The sequence below is a fragment of the Saccoglossus kowalevskii genome, chromosome 1 (assembly GCF_978046115.1).
Source record: "Saccoglossus kowalevskii chromosome 1, keSacKowa6.1, whole genome shotgun sequence".
NCBI classification, from domain to species: Eukaryota; Metazoa; Hemichordata; class Enteropneusta; family Harrimaniidae; genus Saccoglossus; species Saccoglossus kowalevskii.
Window position 1 is genome coordinate 27821737 of NC_140641.1, and position 17621 is coordinate 27839357.

The 17621-nt window shown below is 35.0% G+C and overlaps 2 protein-coding genes across 2 annotated transcripts; one reads left to right on the plus strand and one right to left on the minus strand.

The window, feature by feature from the left end:
- The first annotated feature begins 428 nt into the window (after positions 1-428).
- Positions 429-10176, plus strand: LOC100313534 (v-erb-like protein receptor). The gene is given in 16 exon segments (NM_001168015.1): positions 429-604; positions 3712-4056; positions 4629-4760; positions 5051-5110; positions 5451-5569; positions 6177-6279; positions 6428-6529; positions 6673-6799; positions 6911-7075; positions 7351-7553; positions 7667-7799; positions 7975-8044; positions 8695-8822; positions 8961-9042; positions 9387-9450; positions 9969-10176. Coding segments are annotated over 16 exon segments (2079 nt in total). The 5' UTR covers positions 429-525; the 3' UTR covers positions 10136-10176.
- A 2676-nt stretch (positions 10177-12852) lies between these two features.
- On the minus strand, positions 12853-16829 carry LOC100374882 (divergent protein kinase domain 2A-like). Its single transcript, XM_002737103.4, has 5 exons — positions 16738-16829; positions 15077-15804; positions 14145-14445; positions 13309-13455; positions 12853-13063 (listed from the first exon to the last, which is right to left on the minus strand). Exons 2-5 carry the CDS (start codon positions 15731-15733, stop codon positions 12879-12881), a joined length of 1290 nt encoding a protein of 429 aa, XP_002737149.3. The 5' UTR covers positions 15734-15804; positions 16738-16829; the 3' UTR covers positions 12853-12878.
- Positions 16830-17621: the final 792 nt, after the last annotated feature.

Below are 17621 nucleotides of genomic sequence, written 5' to 3' on the forward strand. Positions count from 1 at the left end.
ACCAAGTGCCAACCATCTACACATTTTGGTATTGTTCGGATAGACTAGGTCGAGACTCGGGGAAGCAGGAACAACTATAATTATAAAGTTAAAGCTAACCACCGTCCCTGGTGTTGGGGGTGGGGCGATAGGTGATCTAACCAATCACTCCCAAGGATATTCAGTCCAACTACGCCGATTAGTATAAATGTTATGTAAATAATCAATCAAAATATTCATAATCGTTGAGGTAACGAAGGTGTCGAATTGATATACTCGTAGCTATTACAAGTATACACTATTGTACGTTGAAATGACTAGGCGCATACCTAGACATTCCAGCCCGGTCGATGAACGGTTTATAAATTATTAACTTTGTTAACCGGCCAAGGTCTTGAACTAATAATACGCACACTGATAACACGAATAAACAACACTAGTGTCAACAAGCAAAACAAACCACTCAAATCGTGAGCGGACGCCCGAACGATCGGATGTGTACTACTGGTTCAAATTCACTTCTAGAGGATCGACCATATTATATCCATGGAGGGAATGAAATTGACATCGGGTTTCATACTTTGTCTTCTATTATTTGCACACAGAATAAGTGGTGATACGAAAGGTAAGTGGCATACATCTCAGGTCATGTACTTTGAACCTTGTCGCAGAACAATCATGATGTAAGAAGCGACGCGGTTATCGTGAATGTTTGATTTGTGGGTTTTTCAATTTCAACAATCGTACATGACGGACAATCGCGACATTGATGTTGAGATCACCGCGGATATAACTTAAAGTTAAAAAACGGGCTTAATTTGCATTACGGATGCTGTGTTCGTTGTATTCTAGATCTATTACACTGCCCTAATGTTGTTGGTTGCTGACCGAAAGGTCGAGGTCATCATAGACAATCTGATTTAAGGGTGGGTGATTATTTCTACAGGATGTACAATTGCTAACAACGACGAAACGTTTGCGAATACAAAAAACATACCTAGGCACAAAAACAGAGACTGGACTTGTTGGTATTGTTACATCAACCGTAATCAATCTTCTATCCAATTATTCAGGTTACTAGTATGTTTATTGTGGTTATGTTATGTTTTCACCACGTTGCTCGGCATTTCGTCGAAAGTTGAAAATGTCATTCTTTAAGTATTCAAATACAAAGAAATGTAGTTCGAATTGGAAGACATATTGCGTGTAATTGTCAGTTGTGTAAAAAAAATTATGTTTGGAGATCTAAAGGCAGGAAAAGTGGTCACACCTGAATCGCAATTAATTACATCATGGGACCTTCCATGGCTACCATGGTTACATCGAGTAATACCAATTGATATCATTTTGCTATGCAATGTTCAGCATTATAATATCATGAACAAACAAGTCAGTCATTCACTACCGAACCTTCGATCAGTGCACAACCCCACAAAATGTCAATCAACTGACTTTCCACCAAAGAACATAAAATCTTATACAAGCACGAGCAAGGGTACTAGTATGATCATAGATACGTAGCTGGTGAGTTACTCCAAAAACAGAGCAAAATGTGAAATTCTAAGTTACCCTTCGTGTCCTTGGCCATGGCGTTATGCTCAAACGTAAACAAAATTCGCATTTTAATAGTGATAGAAAACTAAAATTCAGTCTTCAAATACACCCAAACTATAACTGTTTTTGCATTAAAATACTTAAACCAGAATTGTGGATGAAGGTATGTACTTTGCATTATGTGTGCTATAAATGGTAAGTGTTTTTAAAGTGGTTTAGCCACTCGTCATTTTAGAGTTTGTGCACACTTAACTAGAGATTATCCATAACGCTCTGTTTCATTTTTATATGTCTATATATTGAACGCAATAATGCGAATATTTGTAATGTAGAATATCCGTGAGTCCCAAACTACTACATGCGTACAGGACGGGGTTGGTTTGTTCGGTAAGTTGTTTAGGAGGATGTGTGCAGCATGGAGCTCCATGTTTGTTGCTAGCTGACTTGACGGTGAATGACTTGTTTGTTTGTCCTTGGTGTTACAATGCTAGATATTGTCTTTAACATTCAAAAGTCTTTTTTGGCAGATACAATAAGCTTGTTATACAATGTCACCTGTCTGATATATAGACCTAAATATTCAAACAGAAATTATTTGATTATGACAAAAAAAAAGATATATGGCGGGTGCCACTAAGAAGCAGAATGTTCTCTCGCCTATCGACACACCTGACAATACAATACGATTAGACTTAAAATATACTATGAGTATTCACTCTAGATATATTTTTGTGGTATGTGTTGGTTCTTGGATATTTCAGTCTTGTCGTCCTGTATTTCGTTTAGTAATTCGCGTTTTCAAGATTGCGTAAAAACAGATAGTTTCACGATTGTGACACGGAGAATGCCTGGGCTAAATCATTTGCTGAGGGACGGCCGCTTAGGTAAACTATGTGCATTCTAACTTGCAGCACATGAATCTAAAGGCAATCAAACAAAAAGGGACTTTTTACTAAAGTACGTTCAAGATCTTCAGTTTTTCTCACTTATTATGAAACCCTTAAAAGCGAGTAATTCCGATTCCCTCAAGGGTAAACAATGGGTCAGTCCCGCACTTTATGCTACGAATTGAAAGATTTTGTTTCTGATTCACGCCGTGTTTATTTGCCTTCAATTACCTTTTGGTGATCGTCACTGCCGTCCCTGGAATCTTGCCGATAACGTTTTGGTCCCAATTTACGTAGCTACGTAGGAAATATAAAAAAAAAACATCATCGTTGTTTCATGGCCATTTTTAATGGCCTTCCTCGCTTTTAATTATCCTTGATTTTCCCACGCCAGAGTGAATTACGTCATGAAGAATTGCTCTCCGGGAGTCTGTCAAATGAATCCATGTCCTCCATAAAAATTCACAACGGTTTTTGTCGTTTTGGTTCACACTGGTCACCGCATTTCCCGAAATCTTATCAATATCGATTAGGACACAAATATCGTAGCTATCGCCGAAGTAAATAGTCTCTCACCCCTTGGTTCTTAAAATTTGTCATTGCCGGAGTGATTCACGTCTCAATATTAAGTTAAATACCATTTATATTACTCGTGATGATTGATGATTCGATTGCCGACCTAAATAGCTGTATTTAGTGTTCCTATCTATCTCAGACAACCAAACTAAGAAACTAGGGTCACTATCAGAGGATGGGTCTTATTTAGGAACTCCTGTCAAATCAACGTGACTGCATAAGTTACAAGGGCAAATTAACAGCTCCTAAGGTTGGTATTCCCAGAATAGCAACAGTTATTAAATAAATATAAAACTTTTTAATTCTCAAGAGCGATGAAAGGACCAGTTACTGCGAAAGTTACCTACTCCCTACGAAAGCTACTTGCTACGAAATCTACGCCACCGCGATAGCTACTCATCGCAAAGCAACTGGTATTTACATAATAATTATTTTTGTTTAGACCCAATATAGAAACAGCGGTCATTTGATTCTACCACTGCTCGTGGGCATACATAAATAAATTAACGGCAGTGATTTGCTTTTGGAAAATAAAATTAAATATTGGAACGTTGAATTAATTTGATTAGTTTTTCAGTAGTTACCACATAGCTTGTACAATCACAATATTCACAAATATGTGGTCATTACACATTTGTTACATACAGCAAAAGATTACTCGAAGATTTTGAATAAGAAAGATGTCCTGATTTCCGCATTGTCCTTTGTTTTTCAGTGTGCAGTGGAACAAGTAACTCACTTTCAATTATGAATGATGTAGCTGAACGTTACAGAAGATTGACTTCCTTATATGGCAAACAGTGCACGCATATCAACGGTAACTTGGAAATAGTGGGATTGGAAGACCCGGATGTAGACCTGACCTTCTTAGAAAGCATCCAAGAAGTGAGTGGCTACGTTCTCATTGCCCTGAATTATGTACCAACCATGCCTTTGAAAAGTCTACGGGTTATTCGGGGAAACAGTGACTGGAACACCAACGCTCTGGCAGTAGTGTTGAACTATGACCCTATCACAGAGGGATTGGGATTGAAAGAACTTCAATTCTATAACCTGCTCGGTAAGACAAGATTTACTGTATGATGAACTAACGGAAAGTGTTATATCTGTTTTCAATTACGTATTTTTCAATTCACAACTTCAGTGTTCTTTCCTGTCGTTTTGTCGTATGTAACCAACAAATGTTTTTTAATGGAAACAAATGCTGGCAAGGGAAAAGACAATCTATTGAATGTACGTAATAGTATGTGAAGTCCCGAAAAAGCTCAAAAGTTCAAAATAGCTGCTGTCATCAGACAATTGCCAAGTTATCCCCATACCTCACAAAATTGTTACATCTATGCTAGAACAACAACATTGACTGTACCTGTTTAGTTATCAGCATAATGTCAACAAATTCAACAAACTGGTGCAAGATCCCTGCATGAAACTCGACCTCGAATTTCAAGTTCACTATGAAGCAGAAATTGTTGACATGATCGTCCCGTTCCTATGAATTGCACTGTCGGACTAAGATTTAAATGTTGTTTATGGTTACTCAATTGCTTTGTTACCTAATTGGTGTCGATTTATTCTCAATATAATTTGTTAAAATGTTTAATTGTCAATTATTCAATATTTATTGCCTGATAGAAATTAGTGGGACTCACAATGTAAATATATCTTCTAATCGTGATCTTTGTTACGTTGACACTATTATCTGGGATGATATTATCGATCCTTCTACTCAAAAGGCTGTCATCAGAGGTGTATCAAATGGTAAATGTAAGTAGATACCCTCATTTACTCCTCCTTACTTCATTTTTCCTTTACATCTGTTGGCAATTCGAACTCAAATGTAACAAAATTCTAGTAAGTAATTATAAATCAAAATCAAGTTGACGAAAACGAATCTTTTGGAAAACTCGCACGACTGAATGGTCGATATGGGGAAAGTTATGTCATATTTTATTCTTGAAAAATATAATGCTTATAAAAAACATTATGCTTATTATTATTATTCAAGTAACATGGTAAAAACCAAGAACAAACATGTTGTGTGTGCTTTCTCGCAGGTAAAAACTGTGCATCGGACTGTGACGGTCATTGTTGGGGTTCTAAAAACTGTCAAGAGCGTAAGTACATTCTCTGAAAAAACTGCTAAATTATCCATGGCAATAGGGTGTTCGAGATATTTGCAGTTGCATGGCTGTCGTCTATATTCCCTCCCATATGCATTTCAGGTCATCCTAGGCTTGAATCAACTCAGGCAAAATAATCTCGAAACCACTAATGTAAAATATTTAAGTATTTTACAGCGATATTGCGTTACGTTAGAATAAGACGCGTTGAAACTCGTATGGTGTATATAATACATTCACGTATGAAATGGTTTGCAACATTAAATACACATTTTACCCGGCTCTTGTTAGGTACATGCTAAAGTAAACTGTCGTTGTTCTTAATTTTGTTTAGTGACCAAAACAATTTGTCACACAAAGTGCAAATATCGTTGCAAATCAAGTCGTAAACGTGATTGTTGTCATAGCAGCTGTAGTGCTGGATGTACAGGACCGAGCAGCCAAGATTGTATGGTAATTATATATTATTACTTATTTATACTATGGTATTTTCGCATGACTGTTCCTGTGAGGTCGTGCATGTGGAAGAAACATTACTCATGTGGTATCACACGTCAGGCGGTTACATTGTTACATGTGATTTTGATTATTTAAGTATGGGGGTTTCACCTTCTCCTAGATATTGTACGGAGTGTCACTTTGATAGTGGATGTTGTATGGGTGTCACTTTGATCCTGGATGTTATACGGGTGTCACTTTGATCCTGGATGTCGTACAGGTGTCACTTTGATGCTTAACGTCAGAGACAAAATGAGGTGAACCCATCGAATCGGTATCCAAATAGTAGTTTATAAATAAATAAACGCTGCTCGGACTGATAAGTATGATATATTGAAGATAATATTTGGTAATCGTAGTCCTAAATAACTAATTTTAGCTAATTTTAATAGTTATTTAGGACTACGATTACCAAATATTATCTTCAATGAATCGGTATCCAACTCGTCATCACTGTAATGTTCTGACCTGAGATACTGGTGATTTTTCCCATCAATCGTTCTTTTTTCCTTTTCATTATCCTATTTTATTGTTTTCACCATGTATATTTCATATATTATAGGCGTGTCGTGAATTCGAGCACGAAGGGAAATGCGTTGAATACTGTCCCCCGACGTACGTGTACGACCCACAGTTCCAGGGTTCTTGCCTTGATGCGTGCCCAGGTGTGTAGTTTAACACACTCCTTGGTGAAATATATTATTACTGGTGTGTTCATATCTCGTAGTTGTTTTCTAAAAAATAAACACTTATATATTGATATTCATACAAATATTCGTTCACCATTAAGTCACCTCTGTATTCTATCTGAAGCTCACCTGGTAGAAAATGATCGACATTGTGTACAAACCTGTCCAGATGGGAAGATTACTGTAAAGGGAAAATGTCATGATTGTGAGGGCGTGTGTCCTAAGGGTATGTAATGACATCGTCATCAATTTTCAACAAATCTAGATTTGAAAGTTTTTTGTAAATGTTCTTCAGAATAAAAAAAAGATGTTTGTGTCTTATGTTCTCTATCATTGTTAACCATTTGAAAGTATACTATTCGCTTACAGTTTGTCCGGGGATCGGCAATCCAGAGTTTGGTGCGTTTGAATACGTGGATGAACGCAATATACATGCATTTCAGAACTGTACAATAATTGAAGGAAATGTCATCATCTTACCAAGTACATTCAACGGGTAAGTGAATATCATGATCATGAACAAATTGTCGATTCGAAAATGTAGTTTAATCGCTTGTTTATTAACTGATTCATGTGTTGATTGTTACCCAATGCGATATATTTTCAGAGATCCGTTTTTAGGAGTAGTTGGAATATCATCGCAAGCTTTGGAAGTTTTCAGCAGTGTGCAGGAAATCACTGGACATCTGGCTTTACTCCATTCCAGTCCTGAAATGAAAGATTTTTCAGTATTTGGAAATCTCCAAATAATTCGAGGACAAGATCTGTACAAGTAAGTTAAACTCTTGCAATCGTCTTGGTATTTCGGAGTAATAAACGTTCGATTCTTTAGGTAAATACTCATGTTTAGGTGTACAAAAGTGAGACAAGTTTTTAAAGGAAGCGTAAAGACGTACAAGAATTGTAAAAACAAAATTGTTGTATTGGCAACATTTGTTCAACGTGTTAAAATGCAATTATTGACAGCAATTTGCCTTGCCATATGTACGTATTTTCACTTGACTGATGATTGTCATGTTCATACCAACGGAATTGGATTTTTTTCAGTGGTGTGACCGCATTGACGGTACTCGAGACTCAGGTACATTCCCTAGGCTTTAGCTCACTCCACAATGTTAATAGTGGTGGAATCTACGTAAAAGAAAATCCGAATCTTTGCTATGTGTCCAAGAAACTATTGTCCTCCCTGGTACTCGACGAAAATACACAGACTATTTATCTCGGTAACAACAAAGCACGTGGAGATTGCCGTAAGTTGTTGTTTATGCCATATTTAGTCAGTTCGTGATATGTCGATTACAGTGATTTGATGCAATACTACAAATAATTTATAACTGCTGCTTTTATTAACTATTTTTTCCAGGTGACGAAAATAAAATGTGTGACATGGAATGCACTGATGTTGGTTGCTGGGGGCGTGGTCCAGAAAATTGCTTTAGTTGCAAAAAATACAACATGGGAGGAGTCTGTGTAGGGTCGTGTGACAATGATGATGGGTAATTATTTAATTATTAATTATTTTATTAGGGGGATGTCACGTGGTATTGAGTAGCCGTTCTGTATATGTCATTGGAGCGAGTTCTGTAATGAATACAAATTTATTGTAGAAGTTTTTCGATCTGTTCTTACTATAATTTCTAGAATTTTTGTTTATTTTGGTATTGTTTTCAGGTTTTTCAAAGTTTCCAAAACAGAGTGCGTTATGTGTGATAATGAATGTCTTGATGGATGTACTGGACCGGTAAGAACACTATTTCACATTTACACGAACCAATCTAATGTTTTCAGTATAATGAACACGCGAATCTCCTGGCCGGTCTGGCAACACTTTTACATCCGGAAGATTACGAACTACTGTAAAACATGTCTTTGTAGCTAGCATGTTCTAATCTGTAATTTCGCTAATTTAACAGAAAGTATATTCTCACAGGGATATATTCGACACTTTAGCTAAATTAAGATTCTGTTAATTCATGCTAAGAGTCAAATCCGCTAAAATTGCCTGCAGCTATTTCAACATGTTCTACAGTAAATTCGATACCAACCGACTTGCATATATTTTAATGTCGTACATACATATACTCATTCGGGGCCACATAATACAAGTATACGGTTTCACGCGACACATACACATGTATATATGTATAAGCAGTTTACTATTTTTGAAAAAAAATATGTTCAAGTTGCAAAAAAAAAAAACGTTTTATCTAATCTACCAATAGAGACCAGCTATTTCGCCTGACAGATCCATAATTTAATACAACTTTATGTACCGTGTACTCGCATTTTTATGCCAATCGAATGCAAATTGCATTATTTATCTTCTAATTTCAAACGTGGTGTCACTATTATAGATCAAACACTAACACTAAATAAAAAGTTGTATTGCAGGGTGCTGATGAGTGCAATGATTGTAAAAACATGAAGGATGGTGAATATTGTCTTGAAAAGTGTCCATCGATGAAATATGCCAATTCAAGAAAATTGTGTCGTCCGTGTCACGAATTTTGTTCTATAGGGTAGGTTAAATCAGAATCGAATTTTGACATTTTAATTCATTACAATGATCAGATATTTCACCATGTACCAGTGTTTATATTGGACATAATATGAATGTAACTATCCGAATATTAACGTGAAGTGCCTATATACTATAGATGCACAGGGCCTTCAAATGTGAGGAAACATGGCGGCTGCAAAGCATGTATCAGGTCGAAATACTTAGATGACGGGACCGTGGTAAGTTATGTATTCGTTAGTAATATATTCGTAATCACTCAAATCAAAAACTCTGACGCGATTTACAAAATAAGTGATTCAGATAACTCTCTTTAATTTAGGTACTACCGGTAAAACCTGAGAGAAGCGAAACGATTGTTATAAATAAATACATAAATAAATCAATTAAATATAAATAAATACGCATATTAAGTTGGCACAGGGTAAAGCCAGCCGTGTTTACAGAGATTCAGTCACTCGGAAGGTCTGTTTGATTGACTAGTTAGGGCACTTCCTTGTATATGTATATACGTTGAAACATTCATACGTTTACAGACAACGAGAACATTATTGTTTTATTACAGGAATGCATTGACCCAGCCGCGCCGTCTTTTAAATGTGTATCAGAGGATGAAGAAGAATGTCTTGGTAAGTTGGTCACTACCATTGAGGTAATAATCTTATTACCACAATGGTCACTACCAATCACCTTGTTTCAAGTTTTTACTAGACCCATTACTACGATACTTGCTTTCCCAGAAAAAAATAATGTTCTTACGTAAGCTTCGTAATTATGGCAGTCAATACGTGATGAAAGGGGAGAATACAATACTATTTCTGGGGCAAAGAAAAAGTCGCGTAGCTCTCGTAAATCTTGACGGCTATTCGTGAATAAGGTCTATTGACGTGGTTGTGTTTTCTAGTGCGATCCTCATAATATAAATAATGCCTTTTAATTAATTAATTAATTCTCTCTCTCTCTTCTTTAAGTAGTACTGTAAATTTTATGGAATATTAACACTACCTTTTACTACCATATTACTTAATTGTTGATTTGTTGGTTGATACATTGAAGGTAACACACCGTGGTTATAAAGACACAGTGTTGTTATATTCTAACCCATCCATATGTGCATGTAATCACTTGTGTTAACGGCTTCTTGTAGATCAATGTACCGACTTGGTGGACGACCAAGACAGTCGGATTCTGGAACTTGAAAAAGAAGTCGCCATATACCGTGAACAAGTTACGCACTTGAATGAGGTTTTAAAATTGCACTTCATCACAGAGCACGGCAGGGAATTCAAAGAAAGTGACTTGAAGATCAGCTAAGTTTGTGAACAACTTGGAAATAAAATGATCAAACATTCAAATTAAGCTTTATTGCACAATCTGTATCACATTGTACACATAATTGAGTGAATTACACAATATAACGCGTTATTATTATTGACTTTATTCCTGAATCTTTGGCATCCCAATAACAATATATAAAAAAGGGGGAGCATGGTCCATACAAAAAAAACACAATTACAAATCATTGAATTTACTTAATATTGACATAAAATATATGCATCAAGGCAGCACAATATTTCTAATAACAGACGAGAACACTGCACATCAAATATCTCATTGCTTGTGGAAAATGTGAAGGAAATTGTGGAAACTGTCATTGGTAAAAAGGGGCTCTTAGCGTTATGGTATATAAAAGTAAAGAAGTTATGTCCAGATATGATATAGTCCCTGTTGTGCAATAGTAAACAACATTGAAATTAGTAATTTTGAATCAGAACTTGAAATGAACACGTGTTCATATGTGGCATGATGTATAATTTAGGTACAAAGTTTGATTTCAATTATTCATGAATTTATTCATATTGTTCACTATTGTTTCTTGGGCTTGAGGTAAAATGTGTCTTTGTATAAACAGGATCCTTGTTTGAAGCTCAAACTTTCTGGAGAACGGTATTTCTATTACTATATAGTATCACAATGAGGTTGAAAATATTTACATAATTTCTTCAAATTTTGAGAAGAAACGCTGTAAATGTTGTAGAATTCGAAACACATATATGGTTAGAAGAACATGTCATATGCTGAGTATATTTACAAAACTAAAAATATACACATGCAAGTTATATTTACACTACAAAACATACTGTACCAAAAACAATGTATACTTAAATAAGGTACCGGTACATGTATCTAATAATATCAAAATTCAGTTTGACATTCGTGGGCTACCTTTATCAAATACTAAGTGCAAGTTCAATCAAGGGAAGCTTCTAACAAACTCATGTGGACTAATAAACATTATTGAGATTCTTCTGAATTGAGGTAAATTGATCAAGTTTAGGCACATTTAGTGAAATAATCAGGCATGAGATATGAAATGAACTTATAATCAAACAAATATGCCAATAAGATCATGTCCATTATGTTTTCATGAAGTTTGATATGTTTGACAATTACATGTAGCTGATTATTAATTATCTGATTTTAAACTTAATTGTTGCTTAGTTCATCCATCTCAAATAAGTTACATAGTATCAATCATATTTTCAAAACATTCAAATGTAGTTAAAGTTGCATTTATACTTTACAAATCTGCGAGGTTCTATTTTCTAGTGTCAGTTTAACTGCAGAATATACATTTAAATGTCCCTCTTAAAGTGGGGGAGTCATCATCTGCGCATGCGGCAGGCAACCATAGCGCGTCAGTTTACAAACAAGCGTCTACCCATGAGCCTTTGTGTTTTTACCATGCATTGTTATCATCCTTTTGGAACTCAACTCACATGCATGTGTGTGTGTGTGCGCAGGTGACAACCCTAGCGATATCTAAACAATGAACACTGACTAGTAGAAAATCAGTTACATTTCAGGTATGTTTTTTCTGAGGGATTGAAACATCCAGTACTCTCACAATGAAATGGATGGTAAGATAATGGCAGGATATTAACTTGGATATTTCATACCGATAGTTTTTAGTAAAAACTACACATTTTTTTTCAAATTTATAGTATGCCTGATTGCAATTTTAAGTTAATTTATGTATGGTACAATGTACCTTAAACATGATATACATTACTAAAAATAAAGCATAATTATTGAGGTGTATGTACATGTACAACCACAGCACAAGTATATTTAACAAGACCTTATGGCCATAGCATGTCATTGTTTACAAACAAGTGTCTACTCATGAGCCTTTGAATTTTTAGCGTGTGTTGTTATCGTTTTTAAATCATGTAGTAGTACTTTTGTGATGAATTCCAATTACAAGTAAGTGTCATTAGTGCCTTGAGGATATTCCAAAAACAATCTTATTGATATTGACTAATCAGGGAAATAAAATGCACAGATTTGAAAACAAATTAAATTAAATAACAGACAACATACGAACACATGCACAATAAAGATGAGACATAAAGTCTAAACTCTTAAGCTGTTTTGTGCTTCACTCAAAAACAACGTTCAGAAAAAAATTATGTTACTATGGTTAGCTTATCTGTAATTGCAGTCAATGTATTACATGTATTATGAATCTAGTATATGTGAACACTTGAGGGCTTATATAACAAAACACCAAAAGACTTTCACAATAGGGATCATCCAGATATCACATGAAAACTGATATACATGTACCAATTATGTATCACAGGAAAACTGATTTATCACTCAGGTATCCCATGAAAACTATTTCATCACTGGATATCCCATGGAAACTGATTCATCATTCGGGTATCCCATGGAAACTGATTTTTCACTCCGGTATCCCATGGAAATTGATTTATCACTTCGGTATCCAATGAAAACTGATTTTCACTGGGTATCTCATGAAAACTGATTTATCACTGGGTATCCCATGAAACTGATTTATCACTCCAGTGGCAAGTGGCAATTGTTTTAAAACAAATATGCACTGTCATTTACGTAAGCAATCTTGACTATAGCACTGTATTTATAGCTATTTTCAAAAGAGGGTCTATTAATCTCCATTCAAAGAGCAACACACCTTTATCTGGTCAAGTCAATAGAAAAGTACATACGGCTTGCAAGATAAGATTTATTGCTAGATACGTTTGGCTAGTTTTTGTAAAAGAAACAACAGTTGCGGTGCTGTCGAAAATCTTCCATACTGCAAACTTGGATTTTGACATTCCTCCAACAATTTCACCAATTCAGCAGACTCTTTAACATATTCTGGAATATCATGCAATAAGCCATTAGGTTTCCCAGGAATACTGGCTTCTGTCCCTGGTTAAAAAAGATAGAATAATATATTGTGATCTATTGCTAGGCTTAGCCAAAGAGAACAGAATGATATTCCTATTCAGAGTAAGATTGTACATTTTTGTCCTTATTTACCAACTATATTATAATATGAATTTGTTTTCAAAAAATCTACAAGAATGGTGCATGATAATTTCCAAGTATTCAAGAGAATTCATCTAAGAATAATTTTATTTGTGTAAAAGAGTCTTCAATTAATTAATACATACAGAGAATTCCATGGCACACGGCGTAATAATTATGATCAGCTTCAACCCGACTGCACAGATCATTAGGACTAAATGAAAGACAATTATGCTTGTCAATGCAATCATCGTGCACACTTTGTAACTTTTCATCCCAACGTGGTGGTTTATCTAGTAGCAAAAATAGAGATAATACAGTTATGACACTACATGTATACTCATATACTCAAAAACGAGCAATGTCAAAAATTTAAAAGTCATTAAATATTTCATATGTATGAATATGTATATAACAGAGATATGTCAACAGTCAACATGTCTCATATTTCAATATTCTATTTATACATATAAAGATGTGCTTCTAATAGAGCAAAATCGGTATTAAATAACATATTTCCCTCTATTACGGTAATTGCACATGTGGCCTATTAGGAAAAGGTGTGTATTTGGTAAAAATAAGTTATATTTTATTATTATGCAATTTTTGGTTTGAGTAATTGATTAGTAATACTGTAAAATACCTTATTTTTTCTGAAAACACTTTTTGGGTCTTTTATATGGAAATTATTTTCACTGATTTTTGGCGAGTTGAATGTAAAATATGGAAAAAAAAAGGTATCGGTATATTCGCTGGATTTTGTTTTCACTGAACCACTCCTTCAGTGAAAATAGCGAAAATAAAATATTTTACAGTAGAACATATATTTTATGAATAGAAACCCAGAAAATATGGTCATTACCAGCAAACATGTTCACTGACAGAAGTGATCACACTACATGTTTGTACTTGGTTATATTTATAGTATTGTAAAACTTCAGCAGTATTATACAATTCACTGTCCTGCAACCCTTTACTTTACCTTGGTTAATTTGTTTTTTATCAACCACTATGACATTTTCAACATCCACCATCATCAATTCATCCTTGGCATTCACTGCGAAGTTCTCGTAAGTTACGTCTGTCATGTACAATGCGAAATCCTCTTCATTATTAGTGAATTTTTCAGCAATAGCGAATGCCTGGTAGGCAAAATCTACTCTTATCTGCCAAGGTTCACTGTAGTAATAAAACAGTGACTTGCCAACATTTTCAAGCACGACAAATCTTCCACAGGAACCAATGAATTTTGGAAATGGCCAACCATTGGACTGAGAAAAGACCTATAACAGTAGATGAAGATAAAAATATGAAACTAAAAAATGATCCATATAAAGTACATTAATAAATAAATTAAATATGGAAAGTTTACTGTGGGGAAGATGCTGGCATTCCATATAATTTTTCTTCCTTTACAGAGCAGTATTTCCTCTGAGCAAATTTGACACTGAGCACTGTAAAAATAAAATTAAATATTAAATTTGATAACATATACCGGTAACATTGGTAGAGAAGTTACTCGGATGATTTACTAAGTGATTTTTCGTTACCTTGCATGTCTTGCATATTGCGTTTTATTTTCATAGCTCAATGTTGAAATGCCAGTCTTTGAAAGAGAATTATAGCATACCATTACCAATCAAAATAGACTATCATCGAATGTGTATAACACATTATTAAGCATCAAAATACTCCTAAAATACTTTCCATTTGTCAAATCCCATGCAATGTTTTGACCTTTGTTTGTTTTGACGTTAGATTTCACGCATAACATGGGATTTCACAGAGAATGGAAAATGGAAATTTTTTCTGCCAAGCTCTATTTTTAACCACAGTAGATGTTTCAAACCTATTACCCCTACTGTTTATACTGAAGTGCAAGGGTACAAACCAAATCCTCCCTATACAACTCACCTGGGTAGTCAGAGGTTCAGGATTAAATGCTAAAATTACCATCAGCATAATTTTGTTTTCTGCTGATAGAATCCCATCGACAGGCTTTTCTGCTTCATAAATATTCCATATGCGGTCCAGTAATCTCTGCGAAGGACAGCGTACCAAATCTGACAAACCTGTCACATCTTGAGGAGTCAAGCCATCTTTGTCATTCAATTTACCAAGGTGTGACGCAGGGATGGCCATTGATACGTCACAGTCTGGCTGAAGCTTTGCATTCTTACATATGTCCCTATCAAAGGTTTCAAACTCAGTGTTGTGTCCAAGTCGTTTTAAAACCACATTTTCATAGTTATATATTCCTTCATATACATTCTTGATGTTGACAAAGTCAAAGAATCGAAACTTTGAGTAGGAAACCAGCCGTAGATTACCGTCCATGAATTCCTCGCAGAGCGATGTACCAAAGCATGCAGGACATTTATCAGAGCCGGTGAATTTCTCATCTTTCAAATCGTTATCCCATAATTGTGGCGCCACAAGATACTTGACAACGAAATGGTAATAGCAATATATTCCACATATCATAATCAGAATAACAACCGCTTTCTGCCTTTTCCCCCATCGACAGAAGTGTCTTAGACTAGGTCTCCTTAACATTTCTATGATGTCCATCAGAGTTGAATATGAGCATTCTAAGTAGTCGAAAAACACGGCTCAGATAATATCATAGATACAAGTACGAACTGTACACCGGTAAAAAGAAATACAAGAGACAATTTATAAGTGTAAAATGGAAATTCCATGTAAAAAGCTTCAATATAATTTCAATAGTTGTGAGTAAACATTCCACCATACATTGACATAAAGAGACTATATATAATTATTACAATTTGCCAACATAAATACCCTTTTACATTACTGACACATAGATGAGTGGATGAATTTGAATGTATACGAAGTATGTTGAGGAAAGGACATAAGGCAACTAAATTATTTGAGAATTAAGACCAATAAGTAGAAATCAATGACCAGGAGTTGTGCATTTTTTTGTGTATACTGTGTCAGTCACATCTATCAGTACCTTTTATTATAAACATTTTATTTTAGCAGAAACAACTGCAGCACGTTTTTCTCCAGTTATGCCATTAATCAAGCTACATGTCCTGCTCTCTATATATATTCCTCATAACACTATACATAGGTCATTTTTTTAGCATAGATCACCAAACAAAATTACCAAAACAATACTACTCAAACAGGCATTTTTAGAGGATTTTTGTATAGAACTTAGTTCAGTGGCAATATATTTTATTTCAGAATAATTTCTTGGATTTCGAGGGTTTCTGAGTATGTTTTTAAAGTAGCGAACTACCTTAAAGTTAAGACAAGGAAGTGGTGATCAAAATTGAAAATGCTATGGCAGTACATATAAGTGAAAGTTGTAACGAATTTATCCTCACTACAAGATGTACCGGTACTTACAGTCACTGTATCTTACATCTAGTAACCGTGCATTAACGGATAAACCATTAGAAACCCAGGAAGTGATTACAAAAAATTATTAATTGATTGATCGCTGTGATTAATTTCAGTGTTGGAGTGTGTTTGCAACACTTCACAATAATAACGTCGACGAATGTGTTACTGTGATGCATTTATCAACAACCAATACTTACGCAAGTGACTTTCAATAACCGCATATTACTCCAAAACATCAACAAACGCTGGTAAACAAACACCCCTCCCCGATTCACACGGACGCAGCCATTTTGTCTCCCTCAAAGGATGATGGGAAAATGTCAGTTCACGATTTAATTTATACTAATACTGTATCTAAAGTTGATGTGGAACCTGGCTTGGTAGTTCGGTCTATGCTTGGGTTAAAATACACAACCATTTTCAAGTATACCGAAAAATAGCGAGTTGACTGTGCTTTGTGTATAAAACAAAAGCAGACAAAACAGACCGTTTGGTGGCGCTGTCATTAAAAGAATAAACGTGGAGCAAAAAAACAGGCTCTCGAAACACGGACCCCGTATATCTGAGTTGTATGAAGGTTTTATTTTCACATGCATCTGTGGTGTACATGTCTCCATCACGGACATGATACAAATGTTATTTGAAGTATTTGCAGTTTCACTTTGGCGACTGAGATATGGCGCAGAGAAAAAGACGGAAAATGAATAATAAAGCGAAAACAACAGGGTCACGCTTCAGTTGTTTTTTGCTTTTGTTTTTTTAAATTGTTTTGCGGTCAGATAACAAATATAGAATTAAGCAAATACATTTTATAGAAAATATTAATAAAATTTTAGTTTTGGTGGAGTCTACTGTATTTTAATCAGATTGGCTGACATCGTTCATGAAAGAAAGTTGATTCGGTGTACATAGCCTATCATTTATAACTCTTCATGATACAACTTGAATCTGGTGTGTATCGAATAAAACTGAAAACATGTTTTTACGTATTTTGTTATATAATCAAAAAACAAACAAACACCAGTTCAAATTATCAACCTGTGACAAAACTGTATGTAAATGAATAATACTGACGTCATAA